The sequence below is a fragment of the Micrasema longulum genome, unplaced genomic scaffold (genome assembly GCF_059751315.1).
Source record: "Micrasema longulum isolate JH-2025_06_02 unplaced genomic scaffold, ASM5975131v1 h1tg000469l, whole genome shotgun sequence".
Lineage (NCBI taxonomy): Eukaryota > Metazoa > Arthropoda > Insecta > Trichoptera > Brachycentridae > Micrasema > Micrasema longulum.
Genome location: NW_028277667.1, coordinates 1,850,175 through 1,876,300, shown reverse-complemented (window position 1 = coordinate 1,876,300; position 26,126 = coordinate 1,850,175). Strand labels below are relative to the sequence as shown.

Genomic DNA, 26,126 nt, shown 5'->3' with positions numbered 1-26,126 from the left:
ATAATGTATTAATAATGTGTATATTTTATTGAATAAAGACTTATGAATATTGAATAAATTTTTATAGAACATCATCATGAATATTGACGTCACAATTATCAATGCCGCGTATTTGACATATTTAAAAAAATAATTTCTTTGGAATATAATGGAAGTCTAGGCATTTACTCAACAAAATAGACTAGATGAACATAGACCATGTCCAATTATTAATAAATACCTGCTTCCTTGCCCCTTTTATTGGGGATTTTTATGACCGGTCATTGGCTGTTTTTTTTTTACACAATTTTATTTTATCATAGCACAATTATATTTTTTTATGTTCCGATTTGTAAGAAAATTACGAGTTAAGTCGGGACTCTTCTTTATATAAATCGAAACATTTATAAACATATTAAACAATACACAAAATAATCAAAACAATATAATAATAAAAATATACAAATATACATGTCAAAAAATGGAATGCAGAAAAGTTATTTAATAATACATGGCAATATGTAATTAATAATTTTTAGTAATTCGGTATTTACTTTATAGAAAAAATACATACAAAATAATACAATAAAGTAATAATAGTAACACATCTTTATGGTACAATATGTAATTTAATACACATAATAATAAATAATTTTATGCGTCGCTTAGCAATAGTTGAAATATATATTTACAAATTATTAAGTATCACTATGAAGTTTATTCAAAGATGACATACATATGAATATGCATCACATTTTGATATATTTAGTTTATCTCTGCCTAACTTAAAAAATAAAGTGACCAACAAATTTTTATCAAAAAGAGCAAATCATCTTCAGAAGATTGGGTTGGAATAGTTATAATTTGATTGATTTATGTATTTTGTTATGGTATAATTTCTTTGAAATATATACGTATTTCAAGTAATTAATAATGTGTACAGTACGAGTATATTAATATTTCATGCTCGATTTTTTTTTTTATATTTTTATTTTTAAGCACTCTTTATACCACATATATGTAAATGGCAGAAATGCCGTATATAAATAAATAAATAAATATATACGTATGTGAATAATAATAGAGACAGCATCGATATTATATATTTATTCCCGAAGCAATCTTATACAGTGGTCTCCACCCCTCGATAAAATCAAAATATGGATCTTCATCTTAAATATAGACGTTCTTGTGGAGAACTTAATATGTTCATCCAAGACGTTGAATACTCTCGGAGCTATACATGAAAAGTGTCTCCGAGCAAACATCGTACGTGTTCTCTGTATTAAGTAGTTTAGGTTATGCGAAAACCTCGTATGGGCATTCTGTTGGGACCTCCTTCCGTAGTCGCCAGACCAGAAATTTGTCAATACTTTCTTGACATAAATTTGTCGGATATCAAGTACCTTCAATTATTGAAATAATGGTTCAGATGGGCAAGTCGGAGGACACCGAAGAATAACTCTAAGAATTAGCTTTTGCGTCTTGATTAGGGGGCTCATGACAATTGTCGAGCAACCTCCCCAGCCAATTGTGCCATAGGCAGCCACCGATTGGAAAAGTGCAAAGTAGACATTTTTGCGAGTGCTAACGTCCAGGATGTTTCTGAGTAGGCTAAAGACATATAATCTAGATACCAGGGACTGAAACTGTGTCTGCTATCCCAATTCCTGTCAATTACAATGCCTAGGTTTAAGTTATCACTTTACACAATGTGTAACATTCACTATCTTGCCTATGTTTGAACATCCAAATTTCTTCGATTCTTCCATCTGTTGATTTTAGGGAAGTTAAAGAGCTGAAACCTTTATTGCGGTGGAGAGATTCATGTGATCGAATAATTTTCAAATGTTTAAACTTCTTGGACCATTTGGTTTTATTACAATATTTTGAGTTTGTCCAAATGTTTGTAGACTAAAGACTGGATTTCACTCGGGTCATAAGCCCTGTATATAAGCCTAGAATTCCATATTCCCATAAGCCTAGACTTCCATATTCCCTTCTTCTAAACTGCTCCCCATCCTTGTTGTGATTTGGTAATCTTAATAACTCCCCAGGGGGTAAAATCCAGTATTCTGTCTACACACATTAGGACAAACTCAAAGTATTGTAATGATGATTTTTCATTTAGAACATTATTGCGACCTAAAGCCTTACCCGAAACACTTAATAAAGTTGAAATAATCAAACAGTAATCACGAATGCGCGCGGCGAAAGTGCGGCATAGTGGGGGAATTATTGGACACAGTCCGATGTATTCAAATATGATTCTACGCTCCTTCTGGACTATTCTTAATTCTATGCCATATATGATTGCTAAATTAATCTCTCGGTTTTATTCCTTTCTTTACATGCATAGTATAGCAACTACAAAAAAAACATAATTTTCTTTTACCGTGTTTTTCTCAGAAACATGTCTAACTGAGATACTGCACTCTTCATATGAAGGGCAGATATGTGATGTATGTCTAAACATCAAGTATTGAGTATTGTATATTTTTTTAATTAAAAAGATTTCTAAGTATTTTTTAAAAAGGAGCGTCATCCCAGGGCGACCACTGGTTAAACCTGAGGATGTTAAAGAACTCTCCCCCTACCTAATTGCCCGATACTTTACGGATCTGGGCTTGGAGGGGGAGATTTAGCAAAATGTAAACTCTCGTCTTCCACACAGTAGCCAGGCTCTTTATAGACCTGGGCTTGGAGGGCGAGAACTATTCACGGTGACCCGTTACAATATATATATATATATATATACAGTTGGATAATTTGTATAGCGCCATTTTTGTGATAAGTACAGTAAATAAGGAACCCTGCACGTCTTGTAGCTACAGAGCGCATGGACGATTGGGATTCTAGTTCCTCCTTTCCAATTATGATATATTTCAAGTTTAACATATGGGAGCTAGGTTACAGCACGTCTTGCAGCTACAGAGCGCATGGACGGAAAGTAATCTAGCCCCCATTTACATTTTGTTTTAATTTGACAATGAAGTAAAGTTTTTGAATGATATTAAAATTAAAACGTAAAACAAATATTTTTTTTAAATAGCAGTTAGATTATAACAAGTCTTGCAGCTACTGAGCGCATGGACTGTTGAAATTCTAGACCCCATTTACAAAATTTATGGTTGATAACATTTACTTTTTACAGGTCGCAGTGACGTCAGAAGCTTGCATAGCACTGACCGCCACACTAAAAATAAGAATAAGTATTTTTTTTGTAAAATGTAAATGGGAGCTAGATTGTAACCATCAGTGTACTCTGTAGCTGCAAGACATGTTTTTATCCAGCTCCTATAATTTTTTGAAATTGGAATATTATATTGGAAAAAGGGGAACTAAAATCCCAACCCCCTATGCGCTCTATAGCTTGAGGACGTGTTGGGAGATTTATTGCACAGCGCCCTTGAGGTGATTTTTCACAAAAATGGGGCTATAAAAATTATATTATTTTTTTATTATCACATCTATATTTATTTAAAAGGGTGTTTTCACACTAGAATATTTCATAGTAGCTGGACTGGTACCTGAAGCGTAAGACTGATCATCTTACCTCCATGTAACAAAAATTATCAAGATACGCTGCGATTGGTGTACCAATCCAATGCCCTATGCGCCGTTAGGTGCGGAAGGGGAATGATAATGACATCCATATACATGTATATGCATGTTGTGTATTAATTAACTAATTTAAAGTTATGCATTTTTGTTTCTAAACAGAAACTAAAAGGAAAAAAAAGCACAAAATGATTTTACTATTTTTAATTATTTTGTACACTTGCCAAACACAAGAGCATGACTTTTTTGGCAAGTTCAACCTGAATTGTTCTTATTTTTTCCTTTATGTATGTTTTGATGTTAAAAAGACGTTTTATCGCATAAATATGTATAAAATAACTGTGTACACTTCCATTTATTCATTTGACGAATCAGCGTTTTTAAGCTCTAACGGGCATTTTCAGGCTGGTGAAAATGCAGTTATTATCTTAGAGTAATTATTACTCCGAGGTCATTACCTAATTACAATGGATATTCATCAATAATTCTCAATAAATAACATATGATAATCAAAATTATTACTCGTTTAATATAATGAAATAATATTAAATAACATTGTCTCGAAATTAACATGGCAAAACATTTATTTCCTTTGTCACCTGTTAACGTTATAACGTATTTATTTATTGACTTTTCATTTCAATGCGTTTATTTTATTGCACGTTCATTACAAAATGCATCAAAGAAACATAATAATATTTGTCATCGAGAGAAAAAAATCACAATGAACATTCGTAATCAATATATCAACATTAATGATTTTCAATTAAATATTTGTTACATGTCTAAATTAATGATTGCATGTGTCCAGGAAAACCTATCGTCGCTTCAGTTCGTTTTTGTCCAACGAACCATTTTTAACGAAATTGAGTCAAGTGTGCGGGAGTTCTGAGGAAGCCTTTATTTATAAAATTGAAATTAAAAATTATAACTTTAAAAATTGTTTAAGGATTTTTTAACGAATTTTGACTTAAGTTGTTGTCATTATTTATTTATTATCGGACTCAGTCCATAAAAAAAAATGGCAGACACAATTTTTTTAATACATACAGGCACAAATGAACTAAAATACAAATCAAGTAAATTAAAGCTAGGACAAAAAAATATACTGCCTATTGCGTAAAAAAACTTTAAAGCTTTTTTCTGCAGATTTGTTTTTTAGTCTGTTGGACAAAATCGAACTGAAGCGATGCTACATGTGTGTGGGTGGTTTCAGCTCTTTGACTTCATAAAAGTTAACAGGGAAAGCGCTCCCTCTACATACGCGAAAAAACGTTTCGAAACGGTGGGTCTTTCTATCAGATTGTGCCATACAAAAAAGCAATATTTTTTGTCAATAACGAGTTACACTTTAATTATTTTTTTAATTATTTATTTCATAAATCGCGATTTAAATTGAATTTAACTCTACTAATTTTACTACCCATTTCACAGAGAGTTTGGCAAATTATATGGAGGGCCTTTTCGGACATTGTCATTCCTACTTATTGCAAACATAAGTGGTGGAAAAAAATGTATTCACTTGTATCACAGACAGAATGGTAGATGATACAGTGTGTAAGGTCGCCACATAAACCAGCCAATGACAGGCCCTGTAAATGCCTAGATTTCCATATTATATTCTGAAAAGCGTTTTTCTTCTCTGTTGCAATAAACTACATTTATTTTGATGTCATGTTTTAAAACAGTAACATCAAAAAAGTATATATTTGCATATATCTGGTGAATTATGATTTATGATGCTCTCTTTCTCTAATATTTAACATAAACCACATTTATGGCTATTGCATGTTTATGTATTCTAGAAGTACGTACACGAAGGTTCAGTATAATTCCCCTAAGACACGATATTTTTATTATTTATTTATCTTAAATAAAATATTGCCTTCCATTCAATGACGTATAATAAACATAATGGACACGTCATTCTAACACTTACTACATCTCAGATTAAAGCAAATATTGAGTTGACCTCAACAAATTATTTATTTATTATTCTGTAATATATTGTTTTTATACCAAATACAAGAAATAAGTTTTTGAGGTGGTGGTTTCGATTCCGCCAGTTGAAAGAAGAAAGACGAAAGCGTTTATTATTTACGTTTAACTTTATTTTAGTAACTGGCTTCGAGTATTTTTTTTTTCAAATCTTGGGAATATTGTGTACATTTTTAACAAATTACAACAGGGATGGAGAATACCTTAAATAAGGTAATATAGAAGTCTAGGCATTTACAGGGCTTATGACCTGTCATTGGCTGGTTTAAGTGGCCACTTTACACACTGTGTAACATTCACCATTTTGCCTATGTTTAAACATCCGAATTTCTTAAATTCTTCCATTTGTTGATTTTAATGAAGTTAAAGAGATGAAACCTTTATTGTTGTGAAGAGTTTCAGCTCTTTAACTTCACTAAAATCAACAAATGGAAGAATTTAAGAAAATTGGATGTTCAAACATAGGCAAAATGGTGAATGTTACACAGTGTGTAAAGTGGCCACTTAAACCAGCCAATGACAGGTCATAAGCCCTGTAAATGCCTAGACTTCCATATTCCGTCATTTAAGGTATTCTCCATCCCTGTTGTAATTTGTTAATCTTAATGACTCCCGAGGGGATGAAATCCAGTCTTTTGTCTACGAACATTTGTACAAACTCAAATATTGTAGTGTAAATGTTTGATTAGAACCTTTTAAAAATAGGGTAACGAGTTTATTCCGATCCGTCCTTCGCGTTCCGATAGGATACGATAGTAGACGAACACAGAACACACCACCACATGGCGATTCCGACAGAGAAACACATCAAACTGGTTTAACTGTTACACGTAAACACGGATTTGTACATTTGAGAATTAAGAAAATAGAGATTTGTGTTTTTGGTTGATTGGGTAAGTTAGAAGTACGAAACTTCTGGGACAGACGAACAGTAAAAGTTACATTTTTATCCACAGCGTCGCGTGTCGAGTGTCAACAGCACACGCGGGACACAAAATAGTGAGTTCTTATAAAAAAGAATCTTTTTTTAATTTTTTTTTATTAAATTGAAAACATATTATACATAGTTATATACAATATTCCCAAGGAGTTTTTTTTTAAAAAACTCACAGTATGTGAAAAAAAGCAAAAAGCAAACAAGTAAAATAATGAAATTAACGGCAAAAGAAATGACACAATGGTTAAGTATGGTTGATTATGACAATAAGACTTAATCTGGTGCAAAATCCCTCGCTGCGTCAGAGGTGGTTTGTTTTTAAAATTGTGGTATTTATTTGGTATCCACTGCTTTACTACCAGCAAACCGTTGAATTTTGTTAAAAGCATGAGTATTATTACTGCACTACTACACTACACTGGCTACGTTTTCAACAGAGGGTCGAATACAAACTCTGTTGGCTTATGTATAAGTCACTGCACAACTCTGTTCCGGAATATCTATAGGAACTAGGCATTCCAGATGAACAAGCTGACAGGCGTCTCACGCTTAGATCAGCTACGTCTACGGCGAGAGGAAAAGTTATTACACCTCTACGCAAACAGTGCACTAAATTTAGTGAACGCGCATTTGCGGTCGCAGGCCCTATGGCATGGAATGCTCTCCCAGCAGAGGTGCGAGGCTGTGAAAGTGAAGTGATGTTTCGGAAAAAACTTACAACCCACTTGTTCTCTAAATCATTTGAATAAATCCGTAGCACGTGACAACAAAATAAATTGTTTTAATTAAATTACAAATTTAAAAGCTTCAATTAAATTAATTTAACAATAGAATCACTATGTAAAGCGCCCTTCAGGTATTTTATTACGAAAATGGCGCTTTATAAGTTATCAATAATAATAATAATAATACTGGTGTTTTAAAACAAGCTATTTCAGAAGTGGTATACCGGAGGACTCCAATGTGTTTAGCATTAATAGAATCTTAACATATGAACAAAGAATTTGAGATTCGTAAATTTTAAATTAAATATTCACTTAGATAGCACAAATTACACGTATTAATTTTATTAGAAGATCGTAGAAAAATAAATGACCTTTTTTTGTTTTAAATTCGGAGCTCGATTGTTGTGAACTCCTGAATTGTATTAACTTCAAAATACCGAATTGAGTCACTAGAAGTATAGAGTTGTTTGCAACTACATACATAGGTTCTAACTATGCACGAAACTCTGATTCCGCGTTTACATTCCTTAGCCAACAAATTTACTTGCGATTTAGACATTTTTAATACAACTATTCATTTTAAAAGTTCTTAAATGCACTGTTTAAAACGAATTATTAAAGTCGCAATAAAACTTTCTTTTTCACGCATTTTTTCCCTGTTTTTGATGTGTATTATTACTATTATTATCTTATCTCTTTCTGAAATTAATTTATCAAATATTTTTGTGTACCATATATTATATTACTATCTTATATATATTTACTGTAAACTAACTTTTATTATTTGTTTTTAACGTTAATTTATTAATACCATTTTTTTATGCGTATATATGCATATAAATTTTTGTTTAAATTCTTTACAAGTTATTTACAATTTGCTTTTTAATTCTAACACTTTTCCTATGTATTTTATTTTTTATTATGTAAAGTTTCACTTTTTATGATGCATTGCAGTATGATTTTTATTTTTAATTTTTTTCTATTTTTTTATTTGTTTATTTTTCCATACACATATTATTTACATAGAAATATAATTACAAAAATACATCTTAAAATTAAGCTATAACATGAATTGGAAAAAATGCCTACAAAGCTACAGCGTCTGAGCGTGGGGCATTCCTTTTTCAACTGTTAAAAAGTTTATAGCACACATATATGGTATGACATGACCATAAAAAGAAAAGAAAAACCAAATTAACATATGCTGAAATTACGAAAATATGATTAATTTGCAGTATGCATTTATTTTTAATTTTAATTAATTGTTTCTGTATGTATACATAAAGCGTTGATTATTTGTTAAATTATTACTTAATATGTTTGTACTTACTTGTAATTTTTTTATAAATGCCCCATGGGCGTATTGTAAAATTAAATAAATAAATTTAAAAAAATAAAAAAATGACATTCGTAACACAATTTTGCAAAAAATGTGACTTTCAAACTTTAAGGTACAGATTTTATTTAACACTTATTTAAATGAACTCGTAAGGATTACCAATAAAAACGTCTAATTTTGGGGGTTTAGGAATAATTTTTTACTCATTTAAATAAGCAGCTGTTTCGGCTGAAACAAGAACAGAAGCCAAAATTCAGTTTCGGCTAAAATCTTATTTCGGGCTGTCAACTATATTTATGTGTCCTTTAAAGGGTTAAACTATCAACTTAACGTTATGATTACATATATACGTAATAAAAACGGACTCAATCCAAGGAAAATATTATAGGACGAAAGAACGATCTAAATGTGACCGCACGAAGAACGATAAAAGCGTTCATTGACGAATATTTTGTATTTTATAAGCGAGTACTATCAATCTAAATGATAAATACTATGTAACCATTAAAAGAAAGAAAAAAGATACTTTATCTTAATATCATAAAAAAATATCGCGGCCTTATTTATTGTGGTTACGTAGATCCAATCCGATAAAAGCATTCTAATGGTTTCTTTGGATTGATTTCATAACAATATTATATGCGGCAAAGAACGGTTCGATGAATAGGTATTTGATATTCTTTCTTTCTCTCTCGCAGATGCCTTCCCTATTACGACGCGAAAAAGACAACTGCAAGTCGAACTGATCATGCCTAACTAAAATCGTCAAAATTGAGGTCTCGTATTGTCGTTTTGGGCACCCTAAACTGATTTTTTTTTTCTAAAAGGGAGTATCAGAAAGATATTTTGCGTCGACACGTTTTGCATTTTTCAAAAACAGTTTTTTCATTACTTAACCTTTATTTAGCATGAAAATAATACATAAAGAAAAAAAAAAGAACACTTCAGGTTGAACTTGCCAAAAAAAATCAGGCTCTTGTGTTTGGCAAAGGGTACAAAATAATATAAAATAGAAACAAAAATGCATAGTAAATAAATAAACAATGAAAAATTTAAAAACACTTTTTCAACACAAAATTAATTCATGCACACAGACACATATATACCTACTTATACAATTTATAAGTAACATATTATGTAACAATGTTTTGAGTACAAGGGCGCTTTACAATTGTATATCTAAACTTAAATTCTAACTAAACTTAAGTGATACATTATATTTCCAGATTTAAAATTGAGGGTATGATAGTTTAAAGAAGTGGGATTTTAGTTGGGATCTGAACTGACTGGGACTGTCGATGATACGTAAGTTTGAAGGCAATTGGTTCCAGGCAGAGGGGCCGGCGGCGGCAAAAGCACGATCTCCAAATCTAGTGTTTAAGGAGCGCCGGATTTCAACAAGTTTTCCTCTTCCTGAATCAAATGCTGACCTAAGAGTAGATTTTCTTTGACATGTATTTTCCCTAATACAAAGGTCCGATAGGTATTTTGGAGCCATTTCATGAAGGGATTTGAATACTGTCCAGCACAGCTTGTATTTTATTCTCTCTGGGCTTTTTAACCAGTGCAAATCTCGAAGATGTCGTGAGATGTGAGAATATTTTTTTACTCCCGTAGTAAGCCTTGCTGCTGCATTGAAAACAGATTGCATTGTAGTATTAGCAAATACGCATTTCATATATACATATTTTTATTTCTTCTTTTTTCGCGATAATATATGCTTGCTTGTTTATTCATTTAACTTAAATTTGTCTTTCTTACTTACCGTAACACTTTATTTACTGTGTTTGCTTTACATAATTTATTTCATAAGCTTATATCTTTGCAGTTTTTCTGGCATGCCTTTGTTATTATTGTTTAGTTTTACTTTGTAAAGCTTTTTATTATATCCTTTCTAACTAATTTCACATATTTTTTCCGTATATTCTGTGTTTATTATTTAGTATGTTAGCATGTATTATATTTTTATTTTTGGTAAATTCCTTTTGGGCGTTAATGACCAAAATAAATAAATAAATATGTTCATCTACTAATTAAATATTCCACAAATCACAACCTATGACACCAAAGCAATTATACGCAAAAAATATTCTTACTCAAACGAAATACATAACCCTAACAATACGAATAATATAATCACTAAATCCTCAACAAAAAGACAACTTAAATAAATACAAATTAATACCACTTTCGGACAAAGGGATTTTGAGTATTATGCTATTAAAATCTATAACCTACTTACACTGTCCATTAAAACAATTAGTAAAGAGAAAATTATTAAAAGGCTATAAAAAAATGGATAGTGCAGGTGGGTAGAAGTAAAATGGATTGTCTCATTCGCCCAAACCAATATTGAATCAACTGCTCCACAAATGTATAGTTTATGTTATGTTTTTGATCTTTTATTGTGCGTTTTATAATATAAATAATAAGGTATGCATAAATTAAATATAAACATACATATGTAGTGTTTAAAACTGTCTGAAAATTTTGTTAATTATCTCTGTATATTAAGTCTTCTTTACATATTCTCACATGTAAAAAATAAAAAAATATATATATTGTTAAGTGTCCTCGGCACGGAAGTGTACCCCAGTAAAGTCACATTATTTATATTATTAATCATTGTTTATAATGGGAAAAAAATTAATAAATAAATATGAAAAAAAGATTTTCCAAAATAGTTGATCCACTCACCCTTGATCACGAGTGTGGCTACAGAGGTTGAGACCGCAACGAAGACACTATTTTTAATTCTTACTTTCTCATTTTTATTTGATTTGTTGTAATTATTCTTTCTTTTTATTTTTTGCCATCATCATTTGCATATACCAGAAAAGATATATATATATTATACATAATACAAGGCTAGCACAACGTGAAGGCTTGTCAGTACCGAGGTTTTTAAACAAGTATGGCCAAAGAACACTTCATTTTACAATTTCTAAAATTTTCAATCAGATTCCTAAGCAGATCTTAAAAGAAAATGTTCACAACATTTTTAAGAAAATAAATAATTCAATGGGTAATATGTAACAAGGCTTTATATATTCATATTATTATTATTTTTTAATACACTAAACTTATTTGTCAATTTTTAAAATGTGTAAATGGGGGCTAAATTTCTAACTGTCTATGCGCTCTGTAGCTGCAAGACGTCCTGTAATCTAGCTCCTATCTGTTATAATTTTTGATTGATCTTAATATAAAACGAGTAACTAGAATCCCAACCATCCATGCGCTCTGTAGCTGCAAGACGTACTGGGATATTTATTAATTGTACAGCGCCCTTGAGGTGATTTTCACAAAAATTGCGCTGTATAATTTATCCAACTATATATATATATATACATAGATTATTATTTTATGTTAACAGTCAACTATTGAAATTTTGTAAATATATTTTGTGTAAAAAATACATATGCATTTAGTCTTAATAATGTTTATAATTTTTTTTTAATTTATATTATTTCTTTAACTTTTTTTTCTTTGAAAAGGAAAAATAAGAAACCTGCTGACAAGCCGGTTTCGCGGCTTAGCGGGTTTATTTATTCTACCTTTCATATTTTCTGTTCATGTTAACCTTCTTGAATAAAAAAAATCTTTCCTTTTCGCATCTCGTAAATAGAACACCCACAGCAGCGTATCGTGATAATTTTTGTGACGTGAAAACAAGACGGCCAGACTTCGCGCTTCAGGGTCCAGTCCAGGGATTATGATAAATAAAGATTTATTATTATTATTAGGAAATATTGAATCCGCCTCGCGGCCAGCGCATTTGCGTGCCACGCAAGAGGTCTCGGGTTCGATTCCCGACATAGTAGTGAATTTACACATTTATATTGAAATGTTTTACCATTTCTTGCTTACATATATGACGCTACTTAGTTTTATTTCGAACTCATTGTAAATTTTTAACATGGTATTTTTATAATTTATTTCTTTTATTTTAAAGTAAAAATATGTTTTTTTCCCCGCGAAATTGGCTTCGCACCATTCAATTATTCAAGTCATTTTAATTAATCTAAAAAAAAATTTCAAGTGACAATGTAAAGTAAACAATATTTTGAGTTTGTCCAAATTTTTGTAGACAAGAACTGGATTCAACGCCCTGGGGAGCTGTTTATATTAACATATTACAAGAGAGATGAAGAACATTTAAGAGAAGGTAATATAGAAGTCCAGGCATCTACAGGGATTATGACCTGTCAATGGCTGGTTTAAGTGGCCACTTTACACACTGTGTAACATTAACCATTCTGCCTATATTTGAACATCTATATTCCTTCAATTCTTTCATCTGTTGATGTTTGTGAAGTTAAAGAGCTGAAACCTTTATTTATGCGGGTGAGATTCATCTAATTGAATTATTTCACCTACATACTAGGCAACGCCTGATAATATTATTTTTTCAATTTCTATACTTCTTCATGGACCAGGCAGATTTATCAACAATATTTTGAGTTTGTCCAAATTTTTGTAGACAAGGACTGGATTCAACTCCCTGGGGAGCTGTAGATGCCTGGACTTCTATATTACCTTCTCTTAAATGTTCTTCATCTCTGTTGTAATATGTTAATGTAAAGTAAATTAAAAATAACACGTGATGTACATATTCATAGTAAAAGTAGCGGCAATGTATGTCTCTTACCTGAGCTTTAACCATGACATCGTGTCCGGTGCGCCAGGAGGTGATGGCGGGCGTTTTCCGCTTGTCCAGCATCAGCTCGCTGGGGCACTTCTCGAAGATGAGCACGCGCTCGGCCACGGAGCCGCGCGTGAGGAAGGGGCGCACGGGGCTGCCGGCCACCTTGTCCGCCTGCGCGCGGATGTGCTGCTTCTGCTGGCTCGTCAGCTCGGGGTGCGGGACCTGGTCGGCGCCGACCCGCCGCAGCCGGCCGCGGCCCGGCGGCGGGCCCTCCTTGTCCCGCTTCTCCCCGTCCTCGAACTTGCTCCGGGTCTCCGTGACTTGCAGCCCCAGCGCGGGGTCTATCAGGTGCGCCTTGCGGTCTATGTCCAGCTGCTTGTTCGCGTCCAGGCGCTGCTGCGTTAGAGGGTTCTCCAAGTTATCCTTGTATTTAGTCTTGGCGTAGTCAACCAGAGATATATTTGCGCTGCAATCTTTCTCGTCTTTCGATACGGCCGGTTTTTCGTTCGGGATCAAGTCTGGTTTTACGGGGTCCCTCGCGGGAGAAACATCTTTTTTGGCCATGTTCCGCGTCTTCATTACGAAAGGAGTCGACTCGCGGTCTTCACTTAGGACTACGCCCGCTTTCAGGGCATTGATTAATCTTTCTTCTTCTCTCGCTACCTCGTCCATGTACGATGATGAGGACGATTTGGGACTTCCGGGCAGCGTTGAGTATTTGTCGGGTTTAGGGGAACCCTTTGAGTAATTTACTTTTTGCGGAGATTCGCTATTGGTCGGAGCCCCAGATTTTTGCGATTTGTTTTCTGCCACTTTATTTTTCAGTGGCCACGTTTGTAAATTAGGGGGAGTTTGAAGGCTCAACCCGGCGGGACGTTTGGGAGCTTCTGGTTTCTGGGGTACAATATCTGGAGGATAAGTGACCTCGATCGTCTCCGATTCGTGATTATCATGTTGGATTAAATTAAAGTGTTTGGGAGCGATTTGAGGTTTGACTCCGATAGCCGGCTTCGGGGAGTAAGGAGGGGGATTTTGAGTGGGTGTTGACGGCTTAACGGGAGAAGATTTCAAGCTCGGTTTTGGTACAAACGAGGGATTAGAAGACGGAGAAGCGGGCTTCTGCGGGGACGTGTTGTTCTTTTCGAACTTTTGAAGCGCGAATTGAATGGAAGACGGAATCGTCTTGGACGGCGACTTATTTCTCTGCGCCGCGATTCTCGCTTTATCTTCATTGACAAAACTATTGACTAACTTCTCTAAATTATTGTTATCCATGTTCGGCGCTTGAGCTAATAGCTCCGAGACGGGGGTTACAGAAGAAGAATTTTGAGGAGTGAGAGCAGAACCAAACTTGTCGGCCGCGTTCTGCGGGGTGTGGCAGTTGAGGATCTCCGTAGGAGCGAGTCCTCGAGATTTCCACGTCTGATATATCGCCTCTGCGTGATCCGAGATCTGTTTCGCGATGGCCGCTATATCTTCTTCTCCCGCGTCAAACTTGTCCCTAGTGTGTTTGGCTGTGGCCGCCATCATATGATAGCCTGGCTCTATGGCGGAACGGTCGACGCTCACACCCGCGGACGATCGTTCCTCTTCCTTCTTCTGACGCTGGCGAATAGAGTTCAGGACTATAGAGGGAGTAATACCGGAAAATGGGTCAATTAAGAAATCCGCGATTCTCTGATTTTGTAGAACATGGGGATAGTGTTGAAGCAGATACGACAATTCTTCGGAGGACGATTCCTCGCGGTGCGAATGACTACTCTCTTCGCCTGGTATATTGCAAATACGACGATTTTTTACATTGTCGATAGTTCCGATAAATTTACGACTATCTTGCAACAGCTTTCTGATAGACTGATCCGTCACATTTGTCCGCGCTTCGAAGTCTTCCGCATAGTTGGAAGCTTCCAAAAAGGAGTCGATTAGCGCGAATTCGTCTCTCGCGCAAGTGTCCCACGCGGCGAAAGCTTCGTCCACTCTGTCGTCGAAGTCGGCTTCGACGGCTGTCGGGTCGAGAGAAGGCTGCGAAGTCCACGAGGTCAGAGTGTTGGCGTTGACGTCTGCGGGGGGTGATTTCTTCAGGGCAAAGGAGGACTTGGCAGTTCGGCCTCGGTTCATCTGAGGAGGGGCGCTGGAGCGGGGAGAGAGCGGGGGGCGCGGGCGGGTGCGCCAGCCCTAATTTTAACTCCGCCGACTCTCGCACTCGGCGGAGATTTATTTTGGTTTACGACTCTTCCCGACACCGGGAACCGACCACCTTTATCACCGCGCCGATACGCGGAACATTCCGCGGCGTTCCGACGCCGGATTGAAACAAAAACAAAAAAATAATCAAACGCCCCGACGAAGAACACCGAGTTCAAGGATTCTATCACACATATAGCACAATTTACGACGGTAATTAGAGAGATCTCGCACCGACCGTCACATCCTAAAATGAAACGATCCCACGTAAAACATAATGCAGAGCTGAAAGATCACAACACAAAAAGATTTTCACATCTTCGTCCCGGGGACGGGGTGGAGGTAGAAAGCCACTAACTTCACTGCCACTGACTGGGATCCTCGATGAGGAGCGGAATAGGGGACAGATCGCGGGTGTGCGCTCGCCGTACGGAGGCCGGGGGCGGAGGAATGGCGTGCTGTCTGCGCGGCGGTCTCCGCTGAACTGGCGGCGGCGGGCGGCGAGGGCGGAGGCGGGGGCACCTGTAAAAATAGACGGCGAATTCAGTGAACAAGTCTTGCGGCGGGGGGAGGGGAGGAGCGAGGAAAACAAGTTTCGTTTTTACGGGACAAATGGAAAATGAATGGGGACACCATATGATTGTGCGACATAAAAGATTTGTTAGGCGTAAATCATTATGATGAGTCTGGGATTGAACAGAATAACACGGCAATGTATCATCTTTTTCATAATAAAAACATCATTTAAAACAATTTTTTTTACATTTTTTTTTTTTGCACCACAACCGGCCAGGAGGCCTAATTACAGTGGTGTATTACATCACAGAGCACCCAGGCTTGAGAAAAATCACATTTTAATTTTTGTGTTCTCACCGGGAATCGAACCCGGAACCTTCCGTGCGTGAGTCAAGCGTCTTGACCACTACACCACGGAGGCCGCCAAATGTAGGAAGGAACACGATTTAGCGGAAACTTCAAATTGTATGTATTTTTAATTTATTTGAAGTTAATTAAATTAAATGAATGATTTTTTAACAGGTCAATGCATTATTGGGATGTTCATGGCAATATTCAGAAATTCAGATTGCAGCTAGTTCTTTATAGTGATGATCGATATAGTACAAAAAACATGTATCAATTATGTAATCATATTAATAAATAAAAAAATAAAAAAAGTAATTGAAGATAAATATGCATGTGAAATTGTATGGACGAATACCTTGTATGTTTTCTAGTATGTATCTTTGTTGAATTACCTTATAAAATGAAATAAAATAAATAAATAAAGTAAGTATATTTTGCTTCATAACATTGTAATGTAATGTATTTATTTAGATAGTTGTAAAAAAACTTAAACAACTAGTAAAATCGGCTATCCCTAAATTCAATAATAAATACGGAAAAATACACTAGAGTACAATAAACCAAAAATGTATAATATGCTCCCATTAAATATTAAAAATTTAAAAAAAACTTATCTGGCTCAAGAGAAAGACGTCTGCTGAGAATCTGGCTTTTAGAACGTGTTTTTTTATGTTAAGATTTTTTGTGTTTTTCTTGTTTATTTGGACAATTTTTGGTTTACGATGCACATATTATTATTTTTTTCCATAGTAATAAGAGTTTTTATATGTTTATAGAATTTAAGAGATAAGATTATGTATATATTTGAACTTAACTATAAGCACCTGCTGACGAACTACATTTTATGCAGTTTAGTAGGACTTGATAATTTATATGTTCATTTTTTTATGCCTTTGATAAATAAATAATAAAATAAAAATTAATAAAAAAAAGTATGAACAAAAAAAAATTTGTTACTATTTACATATTTATTTTATTTTATAAATTTATTGCATAAAAATTAGTATACATATTTAATAGCAGGGAATCTATATAAAACTAATAATTAGAAAATGAAAACGGAGTGTTCTCTGTTTATGATAGTCTCCATCTAACATGGCACAGCCTGTTCTAAGATGGAGATTTTTTATCTTTAGAGTGTAAGTAGTCCTATACTAATAAAACAATAACATAAAAAAGAAAAACACAGCCTGTTCTAGGATGGAGATTTTTTATCTTTTAGAGCATAAGTAGTTCTATACTAATATAACAATGACAAAACAAAAAACTAAAACTCCTTAATTATAAATGCCTAGCTAATAAAATGTAAGAAATTAAACATCGTTATTATACAAATATAAAGTATATATATGTGCCAAGAATACATAATACTTAAACATAAATAATATAGTAAAATATATAATAAAAAACAGATATAAAGTAATGAAATACATAAAAATATAAAAATTATGTGTAGCAATTATATAAAGTACTACGTTTTTTGATCTACATATATATTTTTCAAAAAAATCTCTTGCTACACTATTTTTGTGTGCAATTATTTTTATTTTAAAATTTGTTTTACATTTTGAGTCTTTTATATTTGGCAATAAATCATTAAATATTTTTGGAGTAATTACATTATATTGCTTTTTACCAAAGGCGGTTGATACAAATGGGACAATACAGTTAATTTGTGTTGCTGAACGAGTGTTTATATTTTGTTGGGTTCTTTTGACCTCACTTAAATTATCATAAAATTTAAGTAGTAGGCACCTCACAAACGATTGTCTTGCATCCAATATCTTTAAATTAGCAAATAGATCTTCCGTTGGATACCTCGAGGGTTTTTTGAGAACGATCATCATGATCCATTTTTGTGCTATTTTTACTGGTTCAAGGATTGAACGAGAGCAACCTATATTGAAAGTTATTAGATTTAGACGCATCATGTTTCCTAATAATTTTTTTTCGTATTTTCCATTCTTCATTTGTTTGAATTCTTTGAGTAGCTTCGTATGCGTCATCTCCCAGTTTTTAAAGTTCGTGCAAGGGTTGTTGTATACCATTATTAATTAGTTATATTAAATATTATTTCTTTATTAGACATGGTATTGTCAATTACTTTCATTACAAAACGATATTCTCTATTATTTATTTCGCACATAGATATTTCATTATTCTAATTTTCTGGTGATGGGGGTGGTGAATATGCCAATATAATAAATCTTCTTAAAATAGTACAAAGATTTATTTTAAAAGTAATTTCAAAGAAACCCTAAAAATTAAATATGGAAAATCTATATAAATTATTTAAAGGTCATACAATACACACTATTAAAAAAATAAGTAACATTATACAAATTTACAAAGAAAAAAAAATTGAGATGAATAAGTCCATCAGATGCCAAAATAATATCGAAATTCCTAAATTCCGCACTAGTCATGGTCAAATCGGGTTGTGGTCCTGTGGCTAGTGTCTCGGACTCACGGACCAAAGGTCCGTGGTTAGAATCCCACTCTACCCCAACTCGATTCCATTTTCTAATAGTGAGTTATTTACAACTCGTTGAAAATTGCCCTCAAAATTAAATATTTGGGTAAATCATAAGAACACAAATATTTCTTTTAAAAAAAAAAAAAAAAAAAATGCGGCATTGACATGTTTTTATACTTTTAAACTATTTTTAATTACTTAAATTGTATGTGTACGAGTATATAAAATCAATATATTGCTGCTCGTACTATAATGTGTCATTAATTTTGAAGATGTTTTTAAAATGACTTAAATTAATTGTCTTATTTAAAGATTCTTTAAAGATTCTTCTTATTGTTTCTTTGAATCCCTTAAAATATGTGTGTGTATATTTAGGTTTTTCCTTTTTTAAAACGTTATTATTATTTTGTTTTAACATCTGAGCATGTTTTTCATTCATTATTTTAATTCTTAACGCATCGCATCTTTTTAGAAAATTAATCACAAAAACAGGCGTATTTGTCTACTGCAGCTTCCAAGGTGTAATCCAGTTTTGTCCACAAACGTTTGGAGATGTTTTTTATTTTTTTTATTTATTGAATCATACAATTTTTTCTTCGACTCCCAGGAGTTACAACAAACTCATTTTGGGACAGAATAATATTTACATAAAGGTATGGTAATAATAATAATATAGTAACAAGTAATAATATGTACATAAAACTGAAATAAGATAGCAAGCAAATGTATAATACAAAAAAATTTAAACAATCCATAATAAAAATAAAAATTAAATATTTACATATTGTAAGAAAGAATCCGAGAGATCCGAGAATCCGAAAGGATCCGAGGAAAAAGAAGAACTTAAAACTAAATTTCACATCAAGTAGTAATTTTTTAAATTAATACAATCATTTTTTGACGTTCTATAGGACTCCGGTAGCCTGTTGTACTCAGTACAAGCAAGGTACAGCAGGGACCTTAGACCATACCTTGTCGTGCGTGATCCAGGTACGTGAATATTTTGACTCTATCGCGTATTATACTGATGGACGTAACGATTAAAGGTATAGCCAATATTAGTGAGAGAGTCTTTATTTACACCTTGAAGCACCGTTTTTGCAATCTCATAATACGGTATGACCAAAAATGGGAGAATGTCAGTAAGTTTGTAAATGTCTTTGACATGCGTTTCCATTGGTATACCGTATATATTTCTTATGGCTCTATTTTGTATTACTTGTATTTCTGATACACACTTTTTTGTGGCAAATCCCCAGATGCACGACAAATATACCATATGAGAGTGTATCATTGAAAAGTACACTGCGCGGTGAAGTGAGATCGGAAGAACTCCCCTAAACCTATGCATTATACCAGTGATTGAAGAGATTTTAGATTTAACATAGTCAAAATGGTGAATCCGTGAGAGCTGTGAATCTACGTAGATTCCCAAATATTTTGTCACGTCAGTCTTTTCAAGATAATCATTTCCAAGAGTGATATTGAGATAAATTCTCGTTTTTTACCAAATGTTATGTAATTAGATTTTTTAATGTTGAGACTGAGCTTGTTGATACGAAGCCAACTTGCAAGATGGTGAACATCTAGTTGCATTTCGTTTTCAAGGTCTTTAACGTTACGATTGTGATAGTAAATAATTGTGTCATCTGCATACAGTTGAAGTGTACCTTTAATACCCCAATGTTAAAAATATTGTTGAATTAAATGGTCCCAAAAGATATTAAAAAATAAATATTACTTTAAATAATAATCGGCTAGATAAATCTAACTCACACATTTCCCAGAGAGATCGCATGTTTATTTATTTATACGCCATATGGGCTTTTACATTATTTATTAGCAATACATTCAAGTCCAGCAGTGTAACATACGCAACTACGAATATACGCAAATCTCCCAAAATACCAAACTGATAAACTTCAATCTGTTTTCAATGCAGCAGCGAGGGTTATTACCGGAGTAAAAAAATATTCTCACAACACCTTCGAGACTTGCACTGGTTAAAAAGCCCAAAGATAATAAAATACAAGCTTTGCTGGACAGTATTCAAATCCCTTCATAAAAAGCCTCCAAGATACCTATCGGACCTTTGTTAATACAAAGGTCCGATAGGGGAAAATACATGTCAAAGAAAATCTACTCTTAGATCAACATTCGATTCAGACAGAGAAAAACTTGTCGAAATCCGGCGCTTCCCAAACACTAGATTCGGAGATCGTGCTTTTGCCGTTGCCGGCCCCTCTGCTTGGAACCAATTGCCTTCGAACTTACGAATCATCGACAGTCGCAGTCAGTTCAGGTCCAAACTAAAATCTTACTTCTTCAGATTATCATACCCTTACTTTTAAATGAGAAAATATAATATTATGTCACTTTAGCTTAGTAGAAATGTAAGTTTAAGTATACAATTGTAAAGAGCTCTTGAGGTGTTGTTCACAAAAATGGCGCTATATAAATCATCCAAATATTATTATTACACTAGCTGAGAATCAGGTATAGAAGAAACATTCACATTCTATCACTTCTTCACAATATTTGGAATAATCCCACTTTGTCTGTTTATCTAAAAGAGCTCTTCCAACCTCTATCACAACATGGACTATTTCTTCGCTCTAGTAACGAGATAACCGTTTTAATACCCCTTGACCGCTCTAATTTTCTTGCTTCCTCTTTTACAGTAGTAGCTGCTCGATTGTGCAATAATCTACGACGAATCTAGAGACGCCCCTTCTTTATTTACATTAAAATCAAGATTGAGATGTCACTATCTAAATATTTGAGTTATTCTTTTCTCCTTCTTTCCTTCCTATCACCCCTCTTCTCCTCTCTTCATAGTTGGCTGCCTAATATTTCGAACAGGTACTTTTAGCCTAAAATACTTACTATTTTTAATATAAAAAAGAAAATCTACTTTCGTGGTATTATATTTTATATTTTTTAGAATAAGATTTATATTTGGTAACTTATTTCTTGAACTTTGTGTCTCACATGTAGAAAAAATATGTATCAACGCGTTGTGTACCTACTTAACTGCCTACCTAATGTCAAGCGGAGGTTAATGCAATTATGTACGGACCACTGAACCACAAACTATGCATGCACATTAGGATGGGCCGATATTTTTTTTCCGAGTTTTGAAATGAAAGGGGTCTAAAAAGTAGCCCTTTGGATTACTCGGAATGCAAAAAATATATTTAAAAAAAAATTGATACTACTTTTGGCCCTTAACCAAAGCTTGAAGTTTTCAAAAGGGTAATTTTTGGCGCTAAACCGGCTGTCATTTTGTATTTAAGTAAGATAACTCAGTCGAATTAAATTTTATAACGTGCAGTAAACCTTAATAAATAAGCATCTAAAGGCGTGAGTTGCATTTTGCTTTGTAATAAATGGGAAGCATTGTTTTAATGAGCCATTGTTTTCGTCGATATTAGCCAGGCGCTAAACGGTATCAGTTCCGCGGAGTGTAAAGTTTTTGCATTTCAGTAGTTTTAAAACTTGTTCGAATTTGTAATGTGATTAAATTATGTATTTACTAACAAAAAAATAATTTTATCAATATTGATAATTAACAAAATGTTCAGACAGTTATAAACTTCAAACCTCGGTTGAGGGCCAAAAGTAGTATGGAATATTTTTTAAATACTTTTTACGTTCAATGTGATAAAAAATGCAACTTTTTAAACCATTTCTCTTTGATATCTAAAAAAATAAAAAACTTCATACATCGTCAGCCCACTCTATGCACATTATACCTTCGTATGTACAAAGACGGCTCTGCACGCAGGCCAATACGTTCACCAGTACGCTGGCGCGCGTACTGCAACGAAATTGCTAAACTGACCACACGTTGGCGAGTCGTTCAGTATCTGTCGGTGCGGGCCATCACCCAATTTTTTAAATAAAGTTTTGACGGAGGCATTGAGGGAGACTTGGTTAAATAAATCGTGCATATTTATTGATTGCACGATAGATTTTTTCTGCCCAAGATTTTGACTTCGCAAAAAAAAGTATGTATTTCTACATAAATAATTTACTTTCGTAATATAAATAATTTACTTTCTTAAATTATTTAAAATAGCGTGGCTGACACAGAGTTCCTTAGGAGTCTATAACAGCTGCGCTTGGAGGGGTTTTTTTTCCCTCAAAGGCGCACAAAAAACGCGTGCGCCCTCCCTGGTTGTTCATAGCGTACTAAAAGCTGCCAAAGCTGGGTTAACATGAGGATGCAATGACTTATCTATAAACATTTTCGAGATTTGACATCTCAGTATGGGCAATAGATCCGACGATGTACAATATAAATTTTGTACAAGTTAAAATAAAAAAATACGTCTACAAGGAAACAAAGTTAAATTTAAAGATATATTTTTAAATAATCCATTACTTTTATAAGAACTACCGAGTGAGGTAACATTTTAATTCATTACCAGAATTTGAATTGAAAATATCGAAATTTTGTTCAAACTCATTAACATGATATGCAATACAATACAAAAGAAGATAGGCATGTCTACTTGTTATTAAATATGTATTCCTAAGAGATTATTTGCAAAAGTTAGGAAAATATCATAAAATATATCGATTTTATTATTTCGGCAGTACGTGTTATATTCCCGACACATGCGGGTCTAAGGTGTGTGGTATGTTGCATTGCTTGAAAATAAAGCCGGTTTAAATATGTCCCGATATCTGAGTGATCTCAATCCCGCATTTATTTGTATTTCATTGAGGAGGTTAATACATACTTTAAAGTGTAATATTTTATAGGGAAAATTTTATCAAAAACAACGCGGCGTTTTATCGGGGAATCAAAATGAAAAAGCTAGAAGTTGCTCGTAATTAGAATTTGAACTTGGTGTGGGTTAGAAATTTGGAAGTTGATTCAATATTGGTTTGGGCGAATAAGACAATCCATTTTACTTTTACCTAGCTCCACTATCCATTTTTTATAGCCTTTTCTCGTTACTAATTGTTTAAAAAAATATTGGAAGTAGGTTATAGAATTTTAATTTAATAATACTCAAAATCCCTTTTTCTGAAAGTGGTATTCCACTTTCGGAAAAAGGGAAAAACGAATAAGTTTGTATTTGTTTAAGTTGTTTTTGTGTTGAGGATCCAGTGATTATATTATTTGTATGTGATGTATTGTAGGGGTTGTGTCTTTCATTTGAGTTAGAGTAGTTTTTGAATCTGTAAGTAAGTATTGTTTTAGCGTATTTACCTACTTTGGTGTCATAAGTTGTGATTTGTGGAATATTTCTTTGGTAGATGTCTGTATCGGGACTCTATTAGTATTATTTTAATAATGGATTTTTGTGCAACAATTACACTATTTAAAACTGTGTCACTCGCACCACCCCATCCGATTATACCATACCCCAAAATTGATCGGCGCAATGCAAAATAAATCTTTGAAAGTTCCTTTACATTGATTATATTTCGAATTGTTTTGAATATATACGTTAGTCTTAATTTTCTTTCAGTAACATGAAAGATTTCGATATCCGAAGAGATACGGTTAAGGCTGTAGTCGGGAAAAACGAACGCAAAATTAGGAAATCATACGATTTTTCCATTTTAAAATGAATGTTTTTTTTTAATCGGGCAATAATAAAAAAACAAAAACAAATAAATTAGATAAAAACAATATGTTTTAAAGGTATTTCTGTTAAAAAATATGGTTAAAAGTATAATTTTAAGTAGAAATAAAGAAAAATGTCACAAAAATGTATATGATTTAAAATGCTTGTATTTTTTTTTAAAAAACGAACAAATTACATTTGGCCGCGGCCACTTTTATGTTAAATATATTAACTTCAAATTATTACAACAAATTTTTGTTCAGTACACAGTCTTTTTTGAGATCCCAGATACCTAAGTTTAGTCTAAATTTGAAATGGCGTAATCTGCCGTTCTAAAAGTAATTATATTTTAGTTAAATAAAACTTTTAAGTATATTTTTTAACAGAAATACCTGTAAAACATATTGTTTATATCTAATTTATGTTTTTTTGTTTTTTTATTATTGCCCGATTAAAAAAATTATTCGTTTTAAAATGGCAAAATCGTATGATTTTCTAATTTTGCGTTCGTTTTTCCCGACTACAGCCTTAAGTAAAGATATTTGAGAGATGGATTATTATGGATTATTCTCCACTCTTTTTTTTTTCTTTTTTTTCTATTTTCGATTTCGATTTTCTTTTCATAGATTCTTACCTAAAAGTAGCCATTGAGGCAAAAATACCCGTCCATGGTTCTGGTTCAAATTTCACACACAAAACTGTGTTCTTGTGTTCTTCCTATCTGCATAATACATTATTATATTCGAGACGCCAACATTGCCTTATATGACTAGTGTGTCGCGGATCTTCACGTCACAACCACAACGGGCGGTGTTATGCATTTAGAAATCAAACGACAAACCGCAAGCGGTGCGCTGCTGGCCGTTTTCCAGCGCCATCTGACAGTTTGACTGAAAATGAATTAAGAAAGCCATTTTTCTTTTTTCTAACGGTATAATATTATTTACCTTATTTTGAAAATGTTAGCTATGCCTGGGTACGTATTCTGATGGGAAGTTAACATTTATCGTCAATTTTATCTACAAAGTAAAATTAAGTTGTTTGTATGAAAAATAGAATATGTTTACATTTTTTTTCTAAGCATGTTCAATTACCGGTTACCGCCAAAGATACTTGAATTTTCATACAAATATACACACTTTCGTACATAAATATCGATATTGGCTGCGGCCGAGACCATGAACGGCTATCTTCATCGCTCGTATACTGAGACGGTATTTTATTTATTTTATTTTATTCAGAAAACATACAGTCATACATAAAAAGTATTAAAAACAACGATTTTCTAGTATAAAAAGACCAATTAAGTTTTCATAAATTATGCAAAAGATTTAAGCATTAAATGTGACAAAAAAATAAAATAAATAAGAAACTCATGTGAGAAAATAATTATTGTTAACATTTGCGTTTTCCATGGAGGTTATCATTGGTAATAAATAAAAATAGCGAATGCACACTCCGAGCCATCCACCCACACACACATGAACAAACATATACACAAACATATACATTACATGCGGTACATATACATAGCACAAACCACTCAAGATGTACATTCAGAAACTATCCCAAATAATCAACCCCATGAAAAAAAATTCTGTACAAATGCAACGTGCAGTTAAAAATGTCGACTCAACCGGCTTTCGGTTACTATATGTTTGTATGCGTTGCGTCCTTCACACAGCAATGTAAACACAACACTAATTGCGTCGCTTCCGTCTGACACGGAATCTAAATACTCTGAGTAATAAAGAGACTGATGTAACGGTTTTGTCCTATTTCTACCCAAATGAAGTCTTTTTTAAAATGCAGAATGATGGATAATGATCA

The 26,126-nt window shown here is 33.4% G+C and overlaps 1 protein-coding gene across 1 annotated transcript in view; it reads right to left on the bottom strand.

Annotated features, from left to right (window-relative positions):
* The window catches only part of LOC148281395 (uncharacterized), a 120,313-nt gene that overhangs the window by 72,099 nt on the left and 22,088 nt on the right, over positions 1-26,126 (bottom strand). The window contains exon 2 of the mRNA XM_088226887.1: positions 13,191-15,893. Within this exon, the coding sequence (XP_088083013.1) occupies positions 13,191-15,305 (2,115 nt within the window). The 5' untranslated portion in view covers positions 15,306-15,893. The remainder of the gene's footprint in view (positions 1-13,190; positions 15,894-26,126) is intronic.